Genomic DNA, 27,102 nt, shown 5'->3' on the forward strand with positions numbered 1-27,102 from the left:
CATATTGGCGTCTTCATCCAAAAAGAAAAAGATATAAAACAAATGCGTCTACCGTAACTAATTTTAATCTAGTTTCTAACCTAATGTGTGAAAACTTGGGTAGCTCTAATTCTTGTCTAATTTCTAAAAACTTGAATAGCTTTAATTACAATTCTAATCGAATTTAGATCCTGAAGATATGTTAGGAATAGATAATTGTACCAGCAAAGCAGTGATGGCAAGGATACATGCTGGATGGAAAAAGTTTAAAGAATTGTCAGACACACTTTGTGGGAGAGAAGGTTGTAAAAGGCGTAAGAAGCGTGATGCTTTATAGAAATGAATGCTGGGTGATGAAGAAGACAGACATTAGGCAAATGCAAACGGCAGAAATGAGGATGGTTCGTATGATGTGTGGCAAGACACTTCTCGACAAAATTAAAAATGATGTTTTGAGAGAGTGGACTGATGTTGAGAATGTTAAAGAGTACTTGTGTGGTCATCGTCAGAGATGGATAGGACATCTTGAACGAATGGATGAGAACAATTTTACAAAGCGAGTTTGGAATAAGGTAGTGACAGGAAAAATGAAAAAAAGAACTGTATATAGTAGATATTGCCAAGGTAGGAAGAGTCAGCCAAGATCTTGCCTCCGGTGCATCACTAGTCCCCGTTATTTGTAATATTGTTTCAAACTTGGATGTCGGTAGCACAATCAGTTACTTACCATCGAAAACAGGCTCCTTATCAGCATTGTCAGCTTGTAGCTCGTCGCCTTCTTGTCGATCAGGATCAACTTCGTACATTTGGACAAGCGATTCTTTGTTTACCTCTTCAGCCCCTTCGCGTTGCTGCAAAACACAGGTAGTTCAACCTAATGCTTATAAAATATGACGTAAACTTATGGCTTACAAAAGTTACAAATATACAAAAGGCTATAAATTTCAAAGCAACACAGGCTGACACGTCACAAAACAATTTTTATGTGGAATAGCCAGTGAAAAGTGAGAGATTAAAAATTAAAACGATTGGAAAAGGTACTTTTCTGCAACTGCAAGCACGTTTTACATGATTGCCATTGACAAAAAAGTAAAACATTTACTGTAAACAAACATGCAAGCACAGACTAACAAACTTGTCGCATACAAATGAAAAGCCTCAATTTTTTTAATGTGTGAGGTGGAACTCTTTATTTCAACTGAAAACACATTTATCCAATGCCTTACTGATAGCTCACAAGCATAGACCGGAATGGCCCGATTCGGTGAGTCCGATTCGGTGAGTTCCCTATTCGGTGAGAGCCCTATTCTGTGAGTTTTTTTTTTAAATTATTGCGCGCCGTAGCCTAATTATCATTGCCGTTATAGGGGTTAGGGGATAGGGGTTTGGGGTTTTTTGGGGGGGTTGGGTTTTTGGGGGTTTGGGTTTTTGGGGGTTTGGGTTTTTGGGGGTTTGGGTTTTTGGGGGGTTTGGGTTTTTGGGGTTTGGGTTTTTGGTGGTTTGGGTTTTTGGGGGTTTTGGGGGTTTGGGTTTTTGGGGGTTTGGGGGTTTGGGTTTTTGGGGGTTTGGGTTTTTGGGGGTTTTGGGGTTTTTGGTTTTTTTGGGAGTTTTGGGGTTTTTTGGGGGTTTGGGTTTTTGGGGTTTTGATTTTTGGGTTTGAGGTTAGGGGGTTTTGGGGTTAGGGGTTTTAATTAGGCTACGGTACCCGATAATTTTCAAAAAAAAATTCAAAAAAATCACCGAATAGGGCTATCACCGAAAAAGGCTCTCACCGAAAAAGGCTCTCACCGAATCGGACTCACCGAATAGTAGCAGACCCAGCATAGACACCTTAAATAGGTGTCTATGCTCACAAGGTGTCTATTTAAGGTGGATATGCTCACAAGTGAAAATTAACTTTTGGATGTTTAGCATGATTTGGAGTAGTGTGAGGGATTAAGAAGCAGCACTTAGCGCCAATAATGGTGAAAAGTCATTTTGTTGATTTCAGGCAACCTATACACGTCTTTTGAAATTTCTCAATGGGTTTAGTCTTACAGAAAAAGACCTCAGATTTATTTCGGACGGTAACGTCATAAAAGGCATGATGACACCATCCTAAAATTTTAAACTTGCACAATAACCATCTGTCAAAGGGCAAGAGATTAGCCAAGAGTTGATTTTCACTTGTGAGCTATCAGTAAGGCATTGCATGAAGGTGTTTTCAGTTGAAATAAAGAGCTCAAAATGATCGTGTTTGAACAGTCACCGTCATGATCATTGATCAGGTCAAAAATTTTGGTAAATATGGAAATGTTTAGGCCTGTTGAGGCAGAGCAGGGTATTCCATCATCTGAGAGCAAAATGGTTGTCATTTTCGGATTTCTCATGGTCAAAACCATGGGAAACAATGCAAGAAGCTAAACAATTTAGATAGGTCTACTGTATCACAAAAGCATCTCGAATGACCGTAATACAAAACATGCTTGTTTAAGATTGTTTGAGTTTTTCTGTGAGCTTTTGCATTTTCAAAAATTCACATCCCAAATCAAACCTTAAAATTGCATTACATACCGTATCTTCATCATTATGAAGAGCTTCCTCATCCAATCCTTCTTTAGCTGCATTATCTTCAGCATCGTTTCCTTCCTTAGACACCTCAAAGGGCTCATCTTCAGCATTGTTTCCCTCTTTCACCTCCAAGACGTCATCTTCAGCATCGTATCCTTCCTCAGACACCTTTGAGGCGTCTTTATCCATCTGGTTGTCATAGTTCTTATCCTCGAGATCAGAATCCTCCTCAAGTATTACGTTATTCTCCACAACGTTTTCCTCAATCTAAAAATTACGCAGCGACGTGATAACGTAACGTCAGGCCGAACAGTGAAGACTGAAGACGCTCGCTTGAAGTTCAAATAACTGCTGGTTCGATGCTTATTGGAAGAAGGGTGCATGTGTGTCATGAAAGGACATTTAATGGTGTGTACTACAAACTCATTTCCAAGTTTAAAAAACAAATTAACTACTTTTGTGAAAGCAAAAACAATTATCACCATGGTTTCATAGTCAAAGCACACCAATCGAAACACACGGACACACCAGTATATTTAATTAATTATTATTCAGGCTTGACATTGTGATGTTGCCATTGCTGAGTGACATGCATGGTTGCTATCTGCTATACATTAACAAAACATCAAGCAACTCAGCAATTTATATCGGAATCGGTAAACGCCACAAAAGCGAACAGGATAATGAAAAAAAAAACAGACAATTAATATCACAATACACTGAAGCCTTCCTCATGATAAGTGCTAAAAAATGAGAAAGTGTTTTATTAGTTTCACTTCAATACTTTGAGAACGACAAGAACAATATTTAAGCTACTCACTGCTGGAGAATCTTTCTTCTCTTCAAAGTCGTCTAAAACACAAAGAAATTTCAAGTATATACAAGTGATTAATTAAAAAAACCTATCCTATGGAACCAACAATTCACGTCAAAATTAAAAGTAAAATAACTTTAGAAGCCGGATACAAAAACACTTTTCTGAAATTCGTATTGCAATTTACGAAGAAATCACATCGAAAGTGTTTTAGGCAAAAATGAACACAATCGAAAATATTTAATAATTCTTTGGCAGTCCAAACTAGGGCTGTTCATAACGAACTTTTTCATGTCGAAACGAAATCCTTCTTAAAGATTTTTTGCTCCGAAACGAAACAAAATCAAGACAAATAATTTTAGGTCGAAACGAAACAGCTAGCACGCCATTATATACTTTAGAAGACAAGAAGAAATTTTGAACATCCATTTTTTTGCAAACAAAAGTGTAGTTAGGAAAAAAAGTCGACAGCCACGTTCTTTCTCCGCCAAGCAAAACAAAACACTGGATTGCAGAAACGTAAACCACCAAATTTGGTAAAAGAACAGGTTTGGTAAAAGATTGAAACAACTCTGTTAATGTTTTCCGGGTAAGCCGGGGTCAGGTTTTGAGAAGAATTTTTTTTAATGAAACAAAATTTCTACTCAATGCAAAAACAATGCAGTAGCCAACAAACAAGAAAAAGAATAGGTACAGTCAATGTTGGTTATAAAATCGTGCATATATATAAAATAAGCCTAAAAGTAGTGAAGTATTTATAGTAGAGTAGTAGTAGTCCAGTCTTAATTAATGATGTCCCCGTTACCGAGGGTGGCCGGAAGGCAGGAGTAAAAGAAAACTATGTAAATGTGGCTGATCAGAATAATTCAAAATTAACTTTCGGATGCAATCTTTATAAAACTCTCAATCCAATCTTATGCAGCCAATAAGAATTCGTTTATGCCTTTAAAACTTCTTCGTTAATTTTGAATTATTTTGATCAGCCAAATTTACATAATTTCCTTTTTCTTCTACTATAAATACTTGACCACTTTTAGGCTATTATGTTCTGACGATAACTCCTGAAGAGAGTCAGACGAAAACCTGCAGCTGCGAGCTACTATGAGCAGGGTGTCCCACTTTTAGGCGACTATTCAGGAAAATTAGGTTCGGGTCAAATTCTGACTGAACTTTTGTCACTGATTTTCACTGATTTAAAAAAATGACGTTATTTTTTCATTATGACGTCATCTTGATGTGCCAGCTAGCGGATTTTTGCTATTTTGGCCTTATCACGATTATGGTAAGAGCTAGAGAGTTGGAACTTGCGCCAAAATGACCGGAAGGGACGATTTCCTATTTGTTGTCAATACAATATGAAATACTAACTGCAACAGTGGCTCAGTGGTTATCGCCTTCGGCTCTGGTAGCCCTGGGTTCGATTCCAGATCGGGTCATACCAAAGACTTTAAAAAAGGTACCGATTGTGTTCTTTCTTGCATAACGCAGTGAGGATAAATCGGATAATAATCTGGTGACATATCACCCTCTTCCAATTTGCCTTGAGCGAGCATGGAAGCAGTACGGCTCATAAAATCACATGGAACCCTGTCAAGTGACCCATGTTGATGCACAATCTGCTGCAAGCGGAAATAGCGAATGATTATTAACTGCAACAGAAAAGGAGTTATTTTGAAAAAACATGTTTTTGCTCATTTTTGGACAAAAAAAATGAGCAACACGGCAGTTTTGCTACAGTGACGCTTTTATTTCGATTGTTAAGATGCTGTGCTGCGCCACATTGTTTAACAATTAAGTACAGTGGTAGCAGTCCAGCATATTGTATTTACAATTGATTACCTCAGCATTGATTTTTACATGCATGTTGCAACTAATACGAGCTAATGTAAAACCCTTGATCATTTAGTTCAAAGATCTATCAAACAAAACCACAATGCAACAACACAAACACAATTCAATGGGATTATTTATCACACCATACTGTACAAAGCAGCACACATGCGCATTGCGCAAGTCTGTTTTGGCCAAATCATCTTGGTCATCCCGAATCAAGCCGTTCACAACGCCTTTCAGTCTGCCAATGAAGCGCTCTGGTCCTCGATTGTTGTTGTCGATCATACGCCAAAACACTGATGGAGATGAAAAACATGCAATTCATGGACCCATATTACTTTCTTCGGAGAAAAAATCACGTAAGTTGCCACGCTTCAAAAGCGTCTGCTCGATATTAACGTTTTTTGGAAAATTTTTTCTGTTTTACCGCATCAGCAAGTAAAAGGCGGAGCTTCAGCGTGAGAACTTAAAGCAACGTTTTTAGGGCTTTACCATTGGGATGCCAGCTTAACAAAATGTTTCAGAACAGCGTTGAATACTAGTTCATCAACAGATTTATATGCAAGTAATAAATCTCTTGTAAACAGTACAACTGAGGGACCTTCAGCAGCGGAGGGTTTAAGATGGAAAGTAAAAATGCTGGCAAATAAATACAAACAATGAAAGAAACCATACGTTGAAGATTAGGGATATCCTGAGGCTCAACACTACTCAAAAATCAGCATTCTTAAGTAACCACTCGCTGTTGTTATCCAACGCGCATGGGACACGCCTTCTTGAAGATAAAAAAGTAGGGGTTTCAAATTTCCTGGAACATCCATCAATAAGTGAGCTGCCAGAGCAAAAAGACACATATGGTCGCTCCGAAATAATGAATCTTTAGCTTCTTTCTTGTGCTCAGAAAACCATAAGATCTAGGCTTTAAATGATTTGCGGCTATAGCTGTGATGGAAACTTTGCAATCTTGTCGGATTTTGAGATGTTGGGGCTTAGGTTTTGGTATTTTCTTAATTCTGTTCATCAAACCACCATCTTCGTATGCATTAGGGCCTTTCACTTTGCCTTCCAAAATGTTTTGTGCGTGTGTAAAATAAATCTCATTTACAAGGAAGAGACATTCAAGAGTGTGTACTTCATGACCAATTTCAGACATGAAATATTCTTCTAATCGTTTATTGACACCCGTCTTTTTACCAGTATTAACTCACAGTTGTATCAGCCATAATCGAATACAGACGAGAAAGTATTTGTTGGTCAATATTTTCAATTATAACGTGGAATATTGCTTCTGAAGTAAGTGAAATTTTTTTCGAAAATGACTTCACTTTAACAGGCGTCGTCACCTCTGTTTCCCCAGCAGTTGTGTTGAGATACTGGCCATAGGCGCCGACTTTTCAAAAAACTTTAGGGGGCGAGAAAGGTGATGACGTCATAACCATAACGCTATTTTATTCAATTAAAATAGTCTTCGATTAAGGTTACTGTCTTGTTTATATTGACACCTAGGTCGCAAACCGAATTTATTAGAACCGCTGCTTGAAACGATCAGTTTTACGCATACAGTAGCCTACGCCTAGTCGTAAAAATTTTGATATTATTAGCTCATAATTGGATCAGTTGGAAAACAAGCCGATTCATTTCCTTTTCGTGCGAGTGAATAACAACGATCAATTTAAGACAGTGAAGTTATCGAAATAAAACGCAAAAAATCATGATCTCAAGCAGAGTGGAAACCCGCTATCAGTTTTATTAACCTCGTTTTGCTAATTACTTACCTTCAAAGCGTTAACAACGGCGAAGTGTTTTCTCTTATGTTTTTTATCGAAAGTCTTTATAGTCTTTTATCGAAAGTCTTTATAGTCTTTTATCGAATACCCTATATACTCGAGTATAGGTCGAGATTTTCGCAAGTGATTTTCACCTCAGAAAGACAGGTTCAACTTATACACGGGACAAACTGTTGTCTCCAGCTCGGCAGTTTCAAAATGAACGCATTTTTACTGCGGAAAAATCATTGCCGACGTAGATTACGGAGTGTGAAATGGCGTCAGCCAAAGTAAAAGTTTTGAATACGTTTATTTGCAAAGATTCAAACTTAACTTTCAAATTTAATGATTTCTTGTCAATTCTAAACTTTATGCACTTGTTGAGCAATATGCAAAGCTCACGAGACAAAACTGCAAAAAGAGTTGTTTTAAGAGATCAATGTTTTTATTTTTGCGTGTAGGATATAATCGTTATTACCGGTACGTAACATTCCATGATCGTTGAAGTCGATGTCAAACCTAAGCGGCCGCATAAAACAATGATGTCAGGTTGGCTAGATGATAATAGCGGTAAGAGACATCGTTAATGCAGGCAATATCTGCGACCAAGACCATTAAACACCTTTTCTTTTTTCGGTTTTCGATTAACTTCTCACACATTGCGAACAAAACAATGCTGTTGATTCATAATTGATCTCACAGCGGGAAGACCATGTTGAAAATACCGCGTCCAATTTAGCTGGTTTACGTAATACTGCAGTGAATAGTTACGTGACTATTTCAGCAGCGTAAGTTACTCTACGCTCTACTTTGAAATTTCCATACGGTATGATTTCTAAGCTGTATTCACGTGATTGTTCGGTGTGTCGTAGTTTCAACTCGATAAAGTTTGCTAAAATCGATTTCATGTTTGAAGTCACAAAAAATCTAACGGACGTTTGGATAACTCGTGAAATGAGAATAATTATTCAACCTCGCATTCGCTTTTTCGCTATCACGCGTTTTGACTTTAAAGTTGCTCCTCACGCGCGGGAAGATAAGCAGTGTATGACTGTGAGCGTGCGTGCTGTGCACAACTCAGTACTGTAGTAATTCACGTTCCAGAGAAAGTCATGCGATCAGCTGCTGTTTTGCGGGCAAGAGCAACGCAGGCTGTTTTTCGCTTTCGGCATTCTTTAAGTCCGTTTAAATGATCTAAATCTCTCGCGAAGTATTTTATCTTTGAAACACCACTTATAATTGCCCTTCAACCATAAATTTACGGGGGCGCCGCCCCCCCGGAAGTCGGCGCGTATGATACTGGCTGATGAATACATATCTGTCAATACCATAGCTATAATTTTTCATCATAGCATAGCTGCCAAGCATCAACAGAAGCCAATTCCAATTCAGCTGCTTTTAAAGATTCAAGACGATATTTTTCTCTTTTACGATGCCCAGATGATTTGGATGTTTCAGATTTTTCAACATTTTTCGGGAGTCAATTGGTCGGTCTTCTGTCGTAAAGAAGTGCAACGTTGATCCACCAGCATACATTTTATCTATTGTTAAGCTACATCCACTGTACTTAATTGTTAAACAAGGTGGCGCAGCTTAACAATCGAAATAAAAGCATCACTGTAGCAAAACCCAAGCAAAACTGCCGTGTTTCTCTTCTTTTTTTTTGTCCAAAAATGAGCCAAAACATGTTTTTTCAAAATAACTCCTTTTCTGTTGCAGTTAGCGTTTCATATTGTATTGACAACAAATAGGAAATCGTCCCTTCCGGTCATTTTGGCGCAAGTTCCAACTCTCTAGCTCTCAGCATATTCGTGATAAGGCCAAAATAGCAAAAATCCGCTAGCTGGCACATCAAGATGACGTCATAATGAAAAAATAACGTCACTTTTGAAATAAGTGACGAAAATCCAGTCAGAATTTGACCCGAACCTAATTTTCCTGAAAAGTCGCCTAAAAGTGGGACACCCTAATGAGCAACCTTCTACTCGCAAGTCGCAACCAACAAAATTTGTGCCAAATAACCCACATTTGGAAGGTGAGTTTGATGCACTTTGTAATGGACACTCGTTTGTTGGTATCCACTCGAGTTTCAAAAGCTGTTGCAATTAGCTTTCCAACTAGTGGCACACCAACAGTGCGTAGATGTCGATGACTACGCATTTTTTTTTCTATGTGTTGCTTTTGTGATAGAAACATTAATTAAACATTATCTACCATATCCAATCTACCGACTCCACGAATGCGCGGACCACAAACGCTGGATGAACAGTGAACACACAATTCACTGGCCAGGGTTGCCATATCCAAAATAATTATTTAGCCAAACTGGAACTAAAAACTAGCCAAACAAGGTCAAAAATACCCAAATGTTTAAACGTACAAGACTACAAAGATTTCTTGATCTTTTCAATTAATTTATTCAAATATACATTTATTGAATACGGTACAGCTAGCTTTCCAGATTTGGAAATTTCTTCAATTCGAAAATTTTCTTTTTAATGACCTTAAAGCTTTTTCCAAATTTTGCTAAATTGAGAATCACATTCTTTATTTCGAAACACTAATGGAAAATGGAAACCAGGCTGAGGCGAATATACAAGAGAAAAAAGGAGCAGGCCTAGTAAGCTTAAATTTTCTCACTTTGTGAGTTGCAATTACTATCAAACCTTTGAAAAACACGATGCGAATTCACTTTAAGTTTAAAGTATGAGCTTTTGGCACTTTTAGATTACCAAATTCATATATATTTCGTTTCGAACATAGAACGAAACGAAATGGCTTGGATTTCGAAATGAAACGAAATTTTTCACTCAGAAATTATTACGAAACAAAACGAAACTAAATCACGGAACTTCACTTCAAAACGAAATATTTTGAAACATTTTTGTTTTGAACACCCCTAGTTCCAACTTAGAATCGAAATCAGACCTACTGCATACTGCATAGGAAAGAACATAGACTACTCAGGTAGTGATAATAATACAACATTGATTCTATGTTAAAGAAGCCACTTGAAGAAAACGTCTAATTACCTTCTTCACTTTGGTTGTCGCCTTCCTGGTTGTTTTGATTGAAACGGCCAACTTCATATGCAGCTTCAACTTGTTCTTGTGGCTCCTTTACAGCGCCTTGCGGTACACCACCGTACAACTGGTTCCCTATCTGACTCGCCTTTATTGGTATTTCGTCTTGATTTGGCACATTTTGTGGATGTTGGAAACCGACTGGAGATTTTATGTCTTAATAAGATACGGAGTTGCAAAGGCAGCACTTCAATTACTAACATACTTTACACTACAGATTAGCAAACACGATATGTAAGACACCCATGCAGACACATAATACACATGCCGACAACCAGCATATCTTAGCAAAAACTGCAAATAAAAACAACTTGATTATTATTGATTAATTTGTCCAAAGTGAACATGATCTAATAACTGCTTTTGTAATATTGAAAAACGCCGAAACCGTGAAGGAAGTAATTAATGGAAAAGTTTTTTTTTTTTAAGGTAAAACCACATAAATGTGTTCTGATTGGTAAAGTGATTCTTCCTCAAGCAAGTTGTTAATATAAAATTATACAAAAACAAAAAATTGACCATGTTTGTAAATAAATACTAATGCACCACACTGAGTTGGGAATGCAAACAAGAATTATAAGATTCACCACATTCTTTAACATAGAAAATTGTTTACCTGCTTGTTTTTCTTGCAGGTTGACTGACGGATCTTGAATACCAATTGGCAGTTTTGGTACTAAAGCTTCATACTTCCTTTGTTGTTGATCTTGCACAACCTGGTTTGGGGGCTCGCCGACTATTTGAGGCTGTTGAGCTGATCTTTGTCCGGGAAGTGCTGGATTTCGGCCGAGATGCACTATAGACGTTGAAGAAAAACATTCAATTCAACTATTAATAGTTTCTATTTTCAACATTACAGCAAATATAAAAGGAAACAGGTAAAGAGTTTAAAAGGCACAATAAGTTTTTTTGTGAAACTAAATATAAGTTTGTTCACGTACGCGTTGGTTCCTTTTAAAACCACCAAGGAAATTTCAATCTTGCAGACTGCATAATTTACCCCAATAATAAATTCATTAGTCCGTGAAAGGATTCGGCCGACAAGAACGCTGTGTTGTTGTTTAGTTACATTGGTTGTTGTGAAACTACTTTTAAAAAACGTTTTTTCAACCACAAATGTTCCTTCTTGGATAGGTCTAAGCGAAGCAGCACGGAACTGTCTAAGGCGGTTTGGGACCTTAAGGACAGGGGTGTTGATCCTAAAATAACATGGTCCATCCATAGCTGTGCTCGGCCTTATAGTGGAGGTGGTCGTAACAACTGTGGCCTCTGTTTGGCTGAAAAGCTGGCCATTCGAAAGGCCGATAGTGGCCACCTTCTGAACTGGTGGGTAAATGTCGTCATAGAAACAAATTTAAACTCAAGTACTTCAAAATAAAATAAATTCCTTTTGATTTTCACAGGTTACAAATTTAAAAATAAATTTCATTTGATTTTTACAGGTTATAAATTTCATTTGGTTTTTAAAGGTTTTAAAAATTTCATTCAATTTGTTCAGGTTACTTCATGGTTATCGCATTTTGCTTCATTGTGATGTTACAGATGTTGGCATCAATTTGCTTGGTTTCAATCTGAGCATTCTAATTGAGGCTTTGTAGTAACGGATAGAGGTAGCCCTTTGTAATTCTGAGTTTTTTTTTTGCAGATTGGATTATGGTTTTAATATTTAATATCTTTTCAGGAATTACAGGTTTAAAGGTTTTTTTTGCAGATTAAATTAGTTATCATATTTAATATCTTTTCATAAATGACCGATTTATTGCTTTTGCATGTTTTTCAGAACTTCTGATGATCCGTTAAAGGTGAAACAGGCTGTTAAGGATATATATATCTTCATGGCCATTATTCCAGTGTAACTACTGCACTGATGAGACCGGGAGGTCGAAACGGTGTGCACTGTCTGCAGTTATTGACGCTCTTGGTTTACGCCAATTGAGCACTTTACTGGAGGCACCTTGCTATGCATTGCGCAAAGCTCACTGCTTGCAGTTTGAGCACTTTGGCAAGGTTGGCAGTAGTACCATTTTTGGTTAGTGTTTTCTTTCCACAATTGGAAATTCATCAGTTACAAATAAAGCAAAACTTCGCCAGGAAAGTAGACAGTTTGGATAAAGAAACTTGCCAGTACAAGTACAAAAGTAGCCTACACAGTTTTCAGCCATTCGGAAAAATTAAAGACAAAAAAGCTCAAGAAAAATTCATCTACAATCAACAAAGAAGACTAGCTTAATAATCAACCCCTACCCAATCAACGGAAAAGACTTCAGTACCCAACCTCTACCCTTGTTAACCTTTCCCACCCTTAGCAAGCACCGGGATTCGCAATTCCAGCCCGGTCTTGTTACCCTCCATCTTTACCCCGAAGACAGTATTTTTTAGCTTAAGAAGAAAGAAGGACAGAAAGACTGTAAAACTGTAATTATTTGTGTTTTATTTCCATTTTAATAACCTTTATTCGTAAATTTAAAAACAATTGCAATATTTAAAAAAAAAAAAAAATCCTAGCCTAATTTTTGACCTTCTCTGTACCAATATTGTCTCTCAATTTTTACCAATTTCAATAATTTTAGTTAATTTGTATAACCAGCCTGTTGTGTCTTCAAATTTTTGTAAAAATAAGTTATTTTGCCCATTTAATTACCCAAATTCCACCCATTTTGATTATTTCCTTCATAGCTTTTTAGCATCAATTTAAAAAAAAAACCTAGTGTTGCCAATGCTCCCCAAATTCAATTCCGTATTCTCTCTTTTTAAGCTTGAATTACGTGTCGTTTTTAATTGTTTTATACTGAATCCTTAATCGTTGATCCGAAACCATTTAACTGATTTATTTCCAATCAATTGTAACGACTATTGGCGTATTATATTATATTTAATTGTTGTATTTTATTAATCGTCGCAGGGTCACTCTGCTAGCTGGAGTAAAGTTTACGAACTGACGTCACAATTGTACATTCATTCAATTGCTCTTAAAGCTTTATCATTTTCCTCTTATTCCTCCCACCAATTCGTAATTAAAATTTTTTTTTTAGTTTATTTATCTGTCACTAACATGTTTACATTATAATATTATCCTGTAACGTTAAATCAACGTAAATTGCTTTTTATCAGCCAAATCTTTAGTAAATCGTTGGTTTTTAAATTCATTTCATCACAATCTGCTACCAGTTCTTATATCGTCACTTTTAAATCTCTAAATTTAGAAACGTCGCCGTAAACTTTAAATCTTTGTAATAACCAGCTTTTTATAATTATTTCATTTGAATTATGTCTCGCTTTTCAAGTAGTGCAGGTTTGAAGACTTCTAGAGATAACCTGGCCGGTGTTGGTTTCTCCCTTCCAGCTTCTCAGTCCACTAGCTTAGGCTGGCCGACGAGGAAGCAGGTTCCTGTGAGTGGTCACTCATTCAACCCAGATGGTGAAGCCTCCCCGGTAGACTCACTGCTTTTTGCGAACTCGTCACTTCGTCACGGTGACGAGTGTCCGATCCGCAATTCCGCACCACATCGTGGCTACCCCACCCATTTCGAGTCACCCTTCCCGAGGTCGAATAGACTGCAGTCCGTCTGCCCTATTCGCCTCACCCTCCCCAATCTATTCCCCCTTCTCTGTCCTTTCTCCACTTGCAGGAGGGCATCTCAACCTTACCGAGATGTGCAGGCGTATCAGGACCATATGCGAGCATTTCATGGTTCGCGCGCCGAGTTCCTGATCACCTGCAGCAGGTGCTGCCGTGTTCTCCCTCGAGCTTACAAGCTGGATGGGGCCCAAGAGCATTGGCGATCCTGCCCCGAGGGCCTTCAATTGCCAACCTGTCTTCCCTGGCTGAGCAATGACCCGACACCCTCGGAGAGCCAAACCAGACCCCCTATGATGACCAAGCCTGGGCTTTCCTACGCCTCTGTTGTCAGGCGTGGAAGGCGCCGGCCCTCGACTGCAGGCGCATCGGTCGAGGGGTCATCCCCTCTTCCCCCTTCTTCTGTCATCCGTTCTCAAGTCTTCTGGCGCCAAGGCCTAGACAGCACTTCCACTTTGCCCCCCCCACCTGACTTTATGCCTGAACTTTTCCGTACTGTTCCATCTCATCCAGGCAAGACTTCGCTCAGCCCTGCTGACACTGACAGCTTGCCTGACCTAGATGTGTTGTTTCTTCCTCATCTGTCTTCGGCCGGACCTGGGTCGGAAAGTGGGGACTCTTCCGACTCGTCTGACTCGTCGAACAGTGAATCTTTTTCTTCTTCCTCCAATTCTTTGCCCGATAGCCCGACCACGGACTGTTACGGCCCTACTGTTAGCGCGAACCATTTTCTACATGTACCTCTGCGCAAGCCGACCTCCACCGGAGCCGTGGCAGTGGACTCGCTCGGTTTATCCAAGCCGGCTTCGCGCCCTTCTTCTTCTCTGCCTCTGACGGCTACCACCGGAGCTGAAGCTGGGGACCCCATCAGCTCCTCCAAGCCGCCCATGCAAACCTTTTCTCCTAATTCTCTTCAGCGCTATTCATCTCACTCCTCCTTACCCTTTAATCCTGCTCCCATCTGTCCTATACAACCTTGTACCTCGACGCTGTCTGCTGAAGCCCAACCTTTTATCCCACCTACCCAAACCACCCACTCTAAATTCCTGCCAACTATCTCTTCCCAAACCTTGACTCAACCCCGAAGTGACACCATGACATGCAACCAAGCCACGATTGACTCCGGACTCCCACAGACTACCCCAGGGATGTCCATCTCACCCAACATTCAACGATCCATCCAAGACCCTGTTGAACCAGTCAGGGAAAGTAAGACGAAAAGCTCCAGGCGGGCTCTTTGCAGTTTAGTGAACCTTACTTTAGCGGGTGGCATAAATTTCGACCGGTTCTGCATTGAATTGGAAGAGTGGACCGCTGGCACTTCGCCGCCCAAGAGGACACGTCCTCGCAAACCACGCTTCAATCGTGGCGCCCGGGCTCGCGCGGCTCGCCGTCGTTCGAACGGGGGTTCTCCTCGGTCGGACGGCGGGGGTTCGCGCGGGAACGGAGCCCGATATTGTAGGGGCGTGGGGTTGCGAGCCGCCTTCTCACGGGACGCGAAGGGAACAGTCCGCCGGATCGTTGAAGGAAAAAACAGTGACCGTCGTTGCGAAATCCCACCTCAAGAAATTGAGGAGAGATTTCGACGCGACATGACCGCTCCTGAAGCTGGGAGTTGCTCGCAGATGCCCGAGTGGATGAACTCCCACCGTTACGAGCATGATAGTGTGAACCTCTTCCCCGTCGATGACGGTGAAGGTCCCATTACGGCCCGGGAGGTGGAGGCGGTCCTCCAGTCGCTTGATGTCGGTTCCGCCCCTGGTTCTGACGGATTGTCCTACGGTTTCTGGAAGACCCTGGATCCAAGAGGGGGACTCTTGGCCAGCCTTTTCGAGACCTGCCGGATCAACCGTCGTGTACCGGACCAGTGGAGAACCAGCAGGATCACACTCATATGTAAAGACCCTGAGGGTGACCTGCACGACGTCAGCAACTGGCGGCCCATCTCCATCTGCCGAAACATTTATAAAATCTACGCCGCCGTATTGGCCCGGCGCCTGCAGCGATGGGCGATGGAGGGGAATGTTATCAGCCGAGAGCAAAAGGGATTCATGCCCACAGAGGGCGTCTATGAGCATGTGTTCATGCTCGACACCATCCTCTCGGATGCACAGTCACGCAAAAGGCCTGTGTCAGTTGCGTTTCTGGACATTCGAAACGCCTTTGGCAGTGTCCGGCACGAATGCATAGCCGAGGTCCTGCGTCATTTCGACGCCCCCACAGACCTTATTGAGTGCATCTCCGACATATACGTCGACAACACCTGCACCGTCCGCTGCGGCAATGGTGAAACCGACCGTATCCCTGTGGGGCGGGGAGTCCGTCAGGGCTGCCCGTTGTCTGGGCTGCTATTCAATTTGGTCATCGAGGTGCTCCTCAGGGGCGTCCGTGACAAAACGGATTGCGGCTACAACCTTCCTGCCAAAGAAGACGACATCAAAGTGCGTTGTATGGCTTATGCGGACGACATCTGTCTCGTTTCTTCCGATCGCGAGCAGATGATCTCTCTTCTATCTGCTACTGAACCCTTCTCTTCCTGGTCCGGGCTACGATTCAACCCACGCAAGTGTGGCACCCTTTCCTATGGGAAAGTGTCGGCGTCCCGTCTGCGGGTCGACCCGAAACCTTTCTCCCTTGCCGGGGAGAAAATTCGAGTCATCCCCAAAGGCGAGACGTATAAATACCTCGGCGCTCGAACCGGTTACGCCTCGGACGCATCCCTAACCCAACCCTTCATCTCCACTCTGGAGAAGCACATTTCCTTATTGATGAAATCCTTTCTTACCCCAAGCCAGAAACTTCTGGCACTCACTTCCATCATTCTCCCGTCCGCGTCATACCATCTGCGAGTGCGGCGCTTTAGACAGTATGAGCTTCTGAAGCTTGACCGACTGGTTTTGCGGTGTTTGAAGGTGGCGTGGCGTCTTCCCAAGTGGGCCTGCAGCGCGTTCTTTTACTGTAAGCCTGCATTGGGAGGTTTGGGCATCACGAACTTGTGTCGCGAAAGTGACACGCTTTCGCTAGCTCATGCTTTCAAGATGCTGACGTCACCTGACAGCATTGTCTCTGCCGTCGCTCTCGGGCAGCTTAGGCGTCATGCCTGTCTGAGGTTCGGCACTCCAGATCCCACGACTGACCACCTGGCCAGTTATCTGAATAGTGACCCCCCTCCTGACGGCGCCCGTTCTAGACCGTGCCCTACAGGCGAGAGCCTGTGGGGCCGTGTCCCGGCGGCCACCCGTCGCCTGAACGTACGTTGGTCCGCCCGCCCGGATGGCGGCCTTGAGTTGGCCGCGGGGAGCTCCACAATCACCCCTCCTATAAGGAAAAAAGTGGTGCCGACCCTCCATCAACACAATGACTTGTGGTGGAGGAGACAGTGGGAATCCAAACCTGACCAAGGCAAGACGGTCAGTGCCCACTGCCTGTCCGGATTTTCAAATTCCTGGACCCGGCGCCCGGAGCTCCTGGATCACGCGGACCGAGTATTTGCGTACAAAGCTAGATTGAATCTAATGCCACTTGAATCAAAACCAAGCCATGGCCGCCGTTACCTACCTTCCATGTGTCGTGCGTGTGGGAAAGCGGAAGAGACTCTCCCCCACATATTGAATCACTGCCCTACCGTGATGACTGTCATCACGGAACGACACAATTCGGTATTAAGGGAGATCGTGGGGCACATGCCTGCCGAATGGCAACCCGGGCTTTCCATAGATAGTACGGTTCCACAGCACGTGGAAGCGGGCGGTGCCGATCTGCGTCCTGACATCGTCCTGCAACGCCCTGACGGTGTCACGGTCGTATGTGACGTCACATGTCCGTTCGACAACGGCGCGGATTCTCTTCGAAAAGCCGCCGACAGGAAACACGACAAGTACGGCGAGTTATGTGTCAACATAAAGGAAGACAGGAAGCGCCCTTGCAGGGACGTCCTGTCACTTCCGTTCGTCGTAGGCTCCCTCGGGAGCTATGCCCCGATGAGCTCTCGAGCTCTGACGGCCTTGGGCGTTCCTACTCGTGGGGTAGCAGAGGTGGCTAAAAAAGTGGCTTCCCTCTCAATCAAAGGATCCTTCCGCGTCTGGAAAGCTTGGAACGCCGGGCTCACTTGTGGAGGGGCTACGTCATAGAAAAGACGACATCAGCGATCAGAAACTTATTCCCTAATAACGTTGCAGTAAGTATCCGGGCGCGCAAGACAGCAAACCGTTTAGACGTTATAACCTTATAACAATATTGGCTTAAAATTGATCACCTTATGTCATCACCTTATTTCTATAAACCTGCGCCATTTCTTTTATATGATACTCCAGTCTCTTCAAAAACAACCATTCTAAAGTAATAAGGAAGGAAATAAAATACCTCATGTACATTGTGACTTGAGACTGGTTTAATAGCAATTAAGCAATTTCAATCATCACTAGATTCTCTATGTACTAATCAATCAATTGTTTCGAACTGTCATACGCTGCTTTCGCCTTGTAACGCTGTTCTTGCCCGCTCGGATCAACATCGCTCCGCTTTCAATGCATTGATCAACACGATCCCCTGATCAACTCGATGCAGCCTCAAAACTTCTACCCCAATTTTCTATTTTTACCGGTAATGCAGCCTATCAGTGCCTCTGGTTTCGATCGCTAGCCTCCCCGACCCAGCTGGGCGAACCTGCCTCAACGTCTGGCCAGTGCACATCCGTGCTCGCCGAATGAAAGCTTACTCTTCTCCAGTGAGTATTAATTACACTCCCACCTATATATATATTTTTTTTTTTTTGATTACAGTATATTGATTCATCGAGCCTCTGCTCCACATTTTTATTGAATATTCGTCTGCCACGAGAGCCAAATTATCCTTAAATGGTTCGACTCTCTTCCTCGTGGGAGACTCCAATTTTATCCGCTCTGCCTACTGGCAGACCGGGTATAAGAGTCAAAGTACCTGCGCGAGGACGCGTGAAGGAGACGTGGGCGCTGCCCGGCGGTCAATTACTGCCAGTTCCAGCGTCCACACACGACGGGTCGCCCGGTTCGTCGCAGGGCTTCTTTCTGGGCTATGCAAAAAGAGCCTGTCTCCCTGGCCCGCTCCGCCATTCTAAATTTGCGGACGGGCCATATAGTTTTTCGATCCACACTCTCCCTCCACAGGTACCTCGACTCCCCAGCCTGGCCCTCGCGACCTAAGCTGGTGGACTTAACCCTCCGGGTGCATCGTCACCCCATAAATCACGCCGCTCCCCGCCGCCGCGGGGTGTGGCAGGCCGGTTTCTGAAAGTCTTCGACCTGGCTATGTTTGTTTGTGCTCTCTCGCCGTGTCAATTATTTGTACCCGTGCGCTGTCGATGCAAATAAAACAGTTTAACACTAACTACTGCACTGATGAGACCGGGAGGTCGAAACGGTGTGCACTGTCTGCAGTTATATATAGATATATATACTATGTTTCTTCTATGTATATTAAGTATTTATATTATGCAGAACTTGACACAAACTTAACAAAACAATATCGTAACAATAAGCTACTTACAAAGCAATAGGTTTCTATCTTCGTCACTCATTTCATTGAATCGAGAATGCTGTAAATCAAAGGCGTGGATACCCGTCTGTTGCAACACGTTCTTTAGTTTGTTGTAAGTTTGCACCTCCTCCTGTTAACAAGACAATTAGAAATTTATACTCAAATTTTCTTTTAAAACAACGCATCACAAATGAAAAGAAATTAAGCAGAAAATCCTCTTACAACTGTAAAACAAGTACCATCCTTTAGATGTGATATAAAAGCAGCAGAACTATGCAATACTGTTAAAATACAATTATTATGTCAGTTCATAAAACAATCTTTTCTTGCATCAAGCTTCCTGAATATACATTTTGGGTACATAAAAAAAAAACAAGCCAATACCTCTTTAGTTTGTAGTCTTGAGTTGACTTGTTTCAAAAACTCATTGTTCCTTTTATGTTGCTCAGAAAGTTGATTGTATTGAACTGAAATAGAATATTAAACAAAATAAACAAATCCACGTATGTTCGTATCATCATCGAACAAAAAGTTTACAGCAAAAACTTTCACGTAAAGGATGTAAAACAGGGACCACGGAAAGCTGCAGTTATGTGTATGAAAAATACCTCTTCTAGCAATGCTGCAACTCCACATAAAAAGTCATGCAAGAAGCAAGTTGAACAGAGCCACTAGTTCACTATGACGGGTCTGCTACTATTCGGTGAGTCCGATTCGGTGAGTCTGATTCGGTGAGTTCCTAACTTCTAACCCCTAACCTTAACTCCTAACCTCTAACCCTAAAACGGCAATGATAATTAGGCTACGGTACCCAATAATTAAAAAAAAAAATTCAAAAAATCCCCCGTTAAGGGATCGGACTCACCGAATCGGACTAACCGAATCGGACTCACCGAATCGGACTCATCGAAACGGGCTATTCCGCACTATGACACTCACTCTCAACCAGAACACTTTTATACATTTATATACCTAAAAAGTTAAGTTCATACTACAAAAGAAACAGCTCACTTGAAGAAGTAACTGTTCACTCTGTCTAAAACAACGGTAAAATAATTGAGAGGTCACCACTACAGATGTAAACGCAAAAAAAACAAACCGTTTTTTTTTTTCAAAAAAAACTTGGCCAAAAAAAACACGCGTTTTTTTTTTATATTTTTCTCGAAAAGTTTTAAATTTTTTACAATTTTTAGCTTAGTTTCATTATAGTGCTCTTGAAAAACATTAAACTAGTAAAAATGGTTTTATTGGTGTGCTGAAATTCCTAAGTGTTTGTGCTTGGCAGCATATGTTTTTTACATAGTCCTACGTTGTTTCGCTTTCTTCTTCATTCTCAGGCATGTTTGTAGCAGTAGACCTGACAAACATTGAATTAATGCAATTTGAAACATGACATAATGTAGATGAGTTAATTTCTTTTTTCTTTTATGGAAGTTAGCCTACGATGTTAGTATACCGGTACTGGTTATTCTTGTACACACTCAATGGGTTGACGAAATTTTGGCAAAAACAAAATGGCAGTAGGCCTATTCAGAACACACAATACCTTGTTTGTGGTAATTTACTAATGCAAGCTATTGCCAATAGCTTGTTTAAACATGTTTTTTAACTGATGGCTTAGCAACGATGTATATGCTTTTTAAATGTTGAAATAGACATATTCCTTTCGTGTGTTGTAAGGTCTTAGACAGTTTGTCATTGATGCTTCTTACAGATCATTTGTGACATAATGCAAGAGATCTTATCACTGATATTTTTAGCTGTCAAAAGTAAGTGCATTTGTCAGAAAAGGTTTAGGTTAATGTTCCTTTCAAATGCCCACCACCTATGTTGAGTATTGCTAGTAACTACCAACCCTAAATGAAGAAATCTTCCCTTTAAAGTGGAGTTTTTCAGCACTGGTCAGTGTTCACATAGTGAATAAATGCTGCATAATACTTTTCCTGACAAGTATAAAGTTTTACCCATATTCCCGCAATGCAAGATAAAAATACAAAACAAATATCAAAGATGAAAACTTATTTTATTTGGGAACTAGGCCAACTACTTTTTGAGATAAAAAGAAATTGACCTCTTGTCGTTACGCACCAATAAAACCATGATGCATAACTTTAAATTTTTTTTTAATTGGGTAGAGGAAAGATTGACGGAAAGTTTGGCAAAAACAGAAAAGTGCTAAAGTCTCAAAGTCCTGCAAACTAGTTCAAATTGGATGGATTAAGTGCAACCATACTTCTTTTAAACATGTCTATGACAGCACAATGGTGTGATTAAGGGAAAACAAACATGACTATGACACCACAAGAAAGATTGAACCTCTTCAGGGAAAATAAAAAACATCAAAATGTTTCCATCTTTCACTACATTTAAATGTGATTTGGGCTAAAAGTTGGGACTTTAGCACTACACTGCTTTTGCCAAACTTTTTATCAATCTTTCCTTTACCCAATTAAAAATTTGTTTTTAAAGTTATGCATCATGGTTTTATCGGTGCGTAACGACAAGAGGTTAAGTTCTTTTTATTTCAAAAAGTAGTAGCCAAAACTTGTTTTAATGTTCATACACAGATAGTCCACCCCAAAGTAGAGCTAAAAATTATCCAAATATGTTGAGCGGTTCTTGAGATATTGCCGTTTTTCTATTGCTCCTTATCTATGAAGCCACCTAGTGGCTAAGGTTATTTCACTTATAACCCGAGAACCGGTTGTGTGATTTTCATCAAGTTTGCACCAAATGCACATCAACTGGAACAACCTCTTAACGTTGTACTGGAAAAGGTGTGGAGTGCTGGTCAAAAGTGCTTTTGTGAAGCAGAGAAACAGGACACTGACCACCTGGTTCTGACATGCCCATTAACCAAAATCCCAAGTGGCTTCGATTATAGGCGCCGACTTTTATTTTTGTACGGAGTTGCGAATAGCACAATATGGCAACCTAAAAACTTTCAAACTGAATGTTTTTGTTTGATTTTTACTAAGCGTGTTTCGTAGATGCAATTGTCTTTTCACACCTGATTTGTAGCTCGATAATTTACAAAGCAACTTTTAAACAAAGCACAGGAGGTATGTCGTGAATTTTATTGTTACGTTGCTGCTCTGACACTTAACATTTGGCAAAAGTATTTTTGCAAACAGAAGCTCTGTCAATCCAATTGTTAATCAACCGGTCAAGTTGTAACCAGTTTTAGGAAGACAAAGGGGAGGAAGACAAGCACTTTCACGTGGTCCCCCCCCGGTCAGTAACATACGAAACATAAATGAAACGTATGCAAAACGAAGCTTGTCAAACAAGAGCTAACAAGACTGTTCAGCGCAGGGTGGATAGGGGAATGCCCTTTTCAGGGCACGGCAGTGCTCGCACTGTCGAAAAGTACCAACGACCCACTGTACTGCAGCTGAACACTGAGGGCATCACGGCCAGCAAGCTCAGCATCATCGAGCACCTGGCCACCAAGCATCAAGCCCTCATCATCCTCTTCCAGGAGACCCACTGCACATCTGTAGATAAATTGGTACTAACCAACTTCACTCGCAGGCGCAACCTGCAGCAGGAAACACGGCCTCGCCACGTTTGTCCATGACCGGCTGAGCTGGTCCTTGGTTGATCAATCCCAAGCTCAATCGGAGATCGAGTGGCTTTGTATAGATGTAGCAGGCTACAACATCGTCAATGTCTACAAGCCCCCACCTTCGCGGATAACATCAACAGCCATCCCAGTTTTTCCCCACCCCAGCCTCTACGCTGGCGACTTTAACTGCCACCACACTGACTGGGGCTACAACTCCATCAACAACGACGGAGAAAGTCTGGCCGCTTGGGCAACCAACAACCTCGCCCTCTTATACGATCCTAAAGGCGCAGCGAGCTTCCTCTCCAGTCGTTGGAACACTGGCACGAACCCAGACCTGGCTTTCGCAAGTGATGACCCCGATGATCGCCAGCCGGACAGACGTGTGCTACAGAAGTTCCCAAGGTCTCAACATCGACCCTCGCTTATCACGTCCCCCTTGCTCGCCACACCTATTCCGAGCAAGCCTGCCAAGCGATGGAACTTCAGAAAGGCCGATTAGGAATACTACAGCTTCCTCACAAACGAAGCTACGCAGTATTTCCCATCTCCACACACCATCAAAGTGGACGAAGCCTACCAGGACTTTTGTGATGCAATCATAGCTGCGGCAAGACTCCATCTCGTGAGGTCGACGAAAAAGCTACATACCTTGCTGGGATGTGGAGTGCGACAGGCTCTACCGCGACTTCCTTCGTTCCCCCTAGGGCACCGCCACATCCAACTCAGCAACAGCCCTGCTGGCAAGATTGGATTCAAAGAGGAAGGAGCGCTGGACAGAAGCCATCGACTCAATCGACTTCACGCACTCCAGCCGCACAGCATGGAGTACACTCAACAACCTCACTGGCAGATCACGTGCCTCTCGTCGCCAGTGCCCCATTTCAGCAAATGCCATCGCTTCACAACTTGTGAAAAATGGAGTGCACAGAACGAGAGACCGTGAATCAGACAAGTCCGTCCTCAAGGAAATGACAGACCTCTGGAAGGTCCCAACACCTGTCGAGGGCAACATCTCTGGTGAGTTCACCCCAGAGGAATTTGCCTCCGCCCTCCAGCACCTAAAGCCAAGCGAATCCTCGGACCTTGACCACCTATGCCTGGAACTAATACTCCAAGCTGCCCCCACTATGAGGTCCTGGTTAAAAGACTTCCTTTCCTGCTGCTTGCGTCACCTGCACATCCCAAGAATCTGGAGAAGAGCCCTAGTGGTTGCAGTCCCAAAGCCAAAGAAGCCCCCAGGGGATCTGAAGAGCTACCGTCCCATCTCTCTGCTCTGTATCCCCTTCAAGATATCATCCCCATCTACGCCCGTGTCGAACCGATAATAGACCCTCAGCTCCCTCGGGAACAAGCCGGCTTTCGCCACGGAAGATCAACCGTAGACCAGGTCACTTTGATGACCCATGACATCGAGGATAGCTTCTCGGCAAAAAAGAAGACTGGCGCCGTGTTTGTCGATCTCACGGCTGCCTACGACACTGTATGGCACAGCAGCCTTACCTGCAAACTACTCTGTCTCCTTCCTGACAGACACATGGTTCATATGATTATGGAACTTGTGCAAAACCGCAGCTTTACCCTTTCCACCAGTACCGGCCGACAAAGTAGACTACGTCGACTCAGGAACGACGTCAAACAGGGCTCTGTCCTGGCCCCCCTCCTCTTTAACACTTACATCTATGACCTGCCTGACACCATCTCCAGGAAGTATGCTTACGCAGACGACCTGGCTCTCCTACATCCAGCCGGAGATTGGCAGTCAATGGAGAGGAACCTAAGCCAGGACATGTCAACTATATTAACATATCTCCAGAAATGGAAGCTACAGCTCAGCAAGGCAAAGACAGTGTCGGCGGCCTTCCATCTAAACAACAAGGAAGCAAAACAACATTACCACCGATGACGAACGCCTGCCATACTGCGCCAAACCCATCTACCTCGGCATAACCCTGGACAGGTTACTCACGTACCAACGACACCTGGAGTCACTGCGCAAAAAACTATCTGCGCGCGTTGCACTTTTGAGGCGACTGGCGAGTTCCGGCTGGGGAGCTGATGCGAAAACCCTTCGCACAGCTACCTTGGCCCTCGTCCATTCTACCGCTGAGTACTGCGCACCAGTGTGGTGCCGCAGCTCCCACACCCGCCACATTGACACCGCCATCAACGACACACTACGCAATGTGACTGGATGCCTGCGTCCTACTCCAACGGAATGCCTTCCCATCCATGCAGGCATCCAACCTGTTGAGCTTCGCCGTAAAGGAGCCATGATTTCCCTTGCTCGTCGCGCACTGGACCCCGACCACCTCCTCCACAGTACATTCCAGCGCCTACATGGAGAACAGCAGTGACTGAAATCAAGACGCCCATTTGCGCCCGCCGCACGACAGCTTCTGAACAACGTTGAAGATCTTGGAATAAGTGCAGCACACTGGACGAACTACACATGGAACACGGAGTGGCAAAACAACACCACCCTACTCCGTGATTTCCTACCCGACGTCGATCCCCACCCTCCGGGAATGTCCCTCGCAAGACTTGCGTGGGTCCGGCTTAACCGCCTACGAACCGGCGTCGGTCGCTTTCGTTCAGACATGTGCAGATGGGGCCTGGCTCCCTCACCGGGATGCGAGTGTGGTGCCACAAACCAGACAGTAGACCATGTCGTCCATGACTGCCCAATCCATCAACCACCACATGGAACGCTTGGACTGAAGGCCCTGGATGATGAGACTGTCGAGTGGCTGATGACCTCATGCCCAAACATATAGTCCGGAAGAAGACAGCTCATATGACGAAGAAGAAGTTGTAACCGTGAAGCTTCAGCTTGATAAACATTTAAAATTATGACGTGGTTCAATCGCTGTTGCGTCATGGTAGATCGCAAGTAGGTTTTTATGCGCCTGAGTGCACTGAACGATCACTCCGCACAATGCAGACCACGCTTGGAAGCATTAATGAAATTGTTTCATTGCTTGCAAATAGATCAAGCAGTTGCGACATAGTTGCAAATCGGCCAGAATGCTCTATCTTTGCATCTATCGTATTCTAGCCACGGCCCACGGGAATTCGCTCTCCCACGATTTTTGATAGCTTCTCCCTTCAACAGCGATTATCCTGTTCGTGCTCGGTTCTTCCACCTCCCTGATCGTGCTAACGCCTTTTGGCAGTGGTACACTTTCGTTTCGTTCAGAATTGGTCACTTTCATGCTGGCTGAAATCCTGACTAGACGCAACAAAAATGACTCAATGGAGGGCTGCAATTTTGAACGCTTTTTCGGTGGCATCATTAAGCTGAATAAAACTGGAATGTCGGGGAAAACTTTTACTGGACGACTTTTCGTAATTTTTTCTATGATGTAACCAGGGATGTAACAAACAACTCCTATGTCAGACCAATAAATTCCCACCTCACAGTTTGTCACGCATTGACACGCAATATTACTGCATGAAGTAGATAACAAAGTAGAAATTAAAGCATGAAGTATATGACAGTACACTCCAATTGAAATCGGAAAATAATTCAAAATGCAAAATCTTGAGCAATTGAAAAAGGTTGCTTTTATTATTGGGAATTGGCAGGGGGTGTAGCTTTCCTCGAATAGAATCATGTAAACATGTAAATTTGCAGAACGTTAAAACTGCTACTTTACTAAGTGCACTTTTTAAATAAAACTCAAAAAGTTTCGAAAATTGCATTTTTTTAATGAAATTTGAAAATAGATATTCACTTAGGGGGTGGAGCTATCAATCATCGAGATAATTTTATTTCCAAGTATTTTATAGCTGTCATAATTTATAGCGATATTATGAGCAGTTTAAAATTTTTCACAAAAGATTTTTGAGGGAGGCAATGGAAAGATCGTATTTTATTGATTAATATATCCAATTGTAAACCTAACAAATATAACAATGACTTATGACAAGTAACAAATAAAACGATCGCAACAACAAGGAAAAAACTCGTAGCCACATGTTGCGTAATCTTCACGTAGCTTTCTTGATGTTACGCGAGTATCATGCTTGTGACAAAAACATCATTTTCTTCGCAATACTGTAGTGGTTCACCTCTTGCTTTACGTTGACTTGAAGCGAAAACCAACGATCAAAAAAAGATTTAATCGTCCGTTCAAATTGCATTTATTTGCAGTAAGTAATGTACGGTAACCTAAACGGGGTGGCTGCCACCCCGCCACAGCGGTTACGGGGTGGCGTGGCCACCCCATAACCCTGCGCCAGTGGCTTTGAAACTGTACGCGAGTGTGGTGCTGCATTTAACAACTGGCTGGACCAAATTACAGACAATACTTGAGATGTGCCAACCATAGGACACTGTTACTACTATTTGAGACGATGAGAAATCTTAATGGCTCGTGTGTTGTGACTTGAGATATAAAAATTGCAATGAAAAA

The 27,102-nt window shown here is 42.5% G+C and overlaps 1 protein-coding gene across 3 annotated transcripts in view; it reads right to left on the minus strand.

Moving 5' to 3' along the window:
* LOC145765014 (uncharacterized) overlaps positions 1-27,102 on the minus strand; it is a 62,056-nt gene that overhangs the window by 11,026 nt on the left and 23,928 nt on the right. For 2 of the 3 annotated variants that reach the window (XM_082576745.1, XM_082576747.1), the window contains exons 6-12: positions 19,501-19,583; positions 19,126-19,246; positions 10,642-10,821; positions 9,975-10,181; positions 3,350-3,381; positions 2,533-2,796; positions 707-830 (exon numbers count right to left, since the gene is read on the minus strand). In XM_082576745.1, the coding sequence (XP_082432871.1) occupies positions 707-830; positions 2,533-2,796; positions 3,350-3,381; positions 9,975-10,181; positions 10,642-10,821; positions 19,126-19,246; positions 19,501-19,583 (1,011 nt within the window). The remainder of the gene's footprint in view (positions 1-706; positions 831-2,532; positions 2,797-3,349; positions 3,382-9,974; positions 10,182-10,641; positions 10,822-19,125; positions 19,247-19,500; positions 19,584-27,102) is intronic. The other variant, XM_082576746.1, reaches the window with a different exon arrangement.

This window comes from Aplidium turbinatum, chromosome 2, assembly GCF_918807975.1.
Source record: "Aplidium turbinatum chromosome 2, kaAplTurb1.1, whole genome shotgun sequence".
Classification (NCBI taxonomy): Eukaryota; Metazoa; Chordata; class Ascidiacea; order Aplousobranchia; family Polyclinidae; genus Aplidium; species Aplidium turbinatum.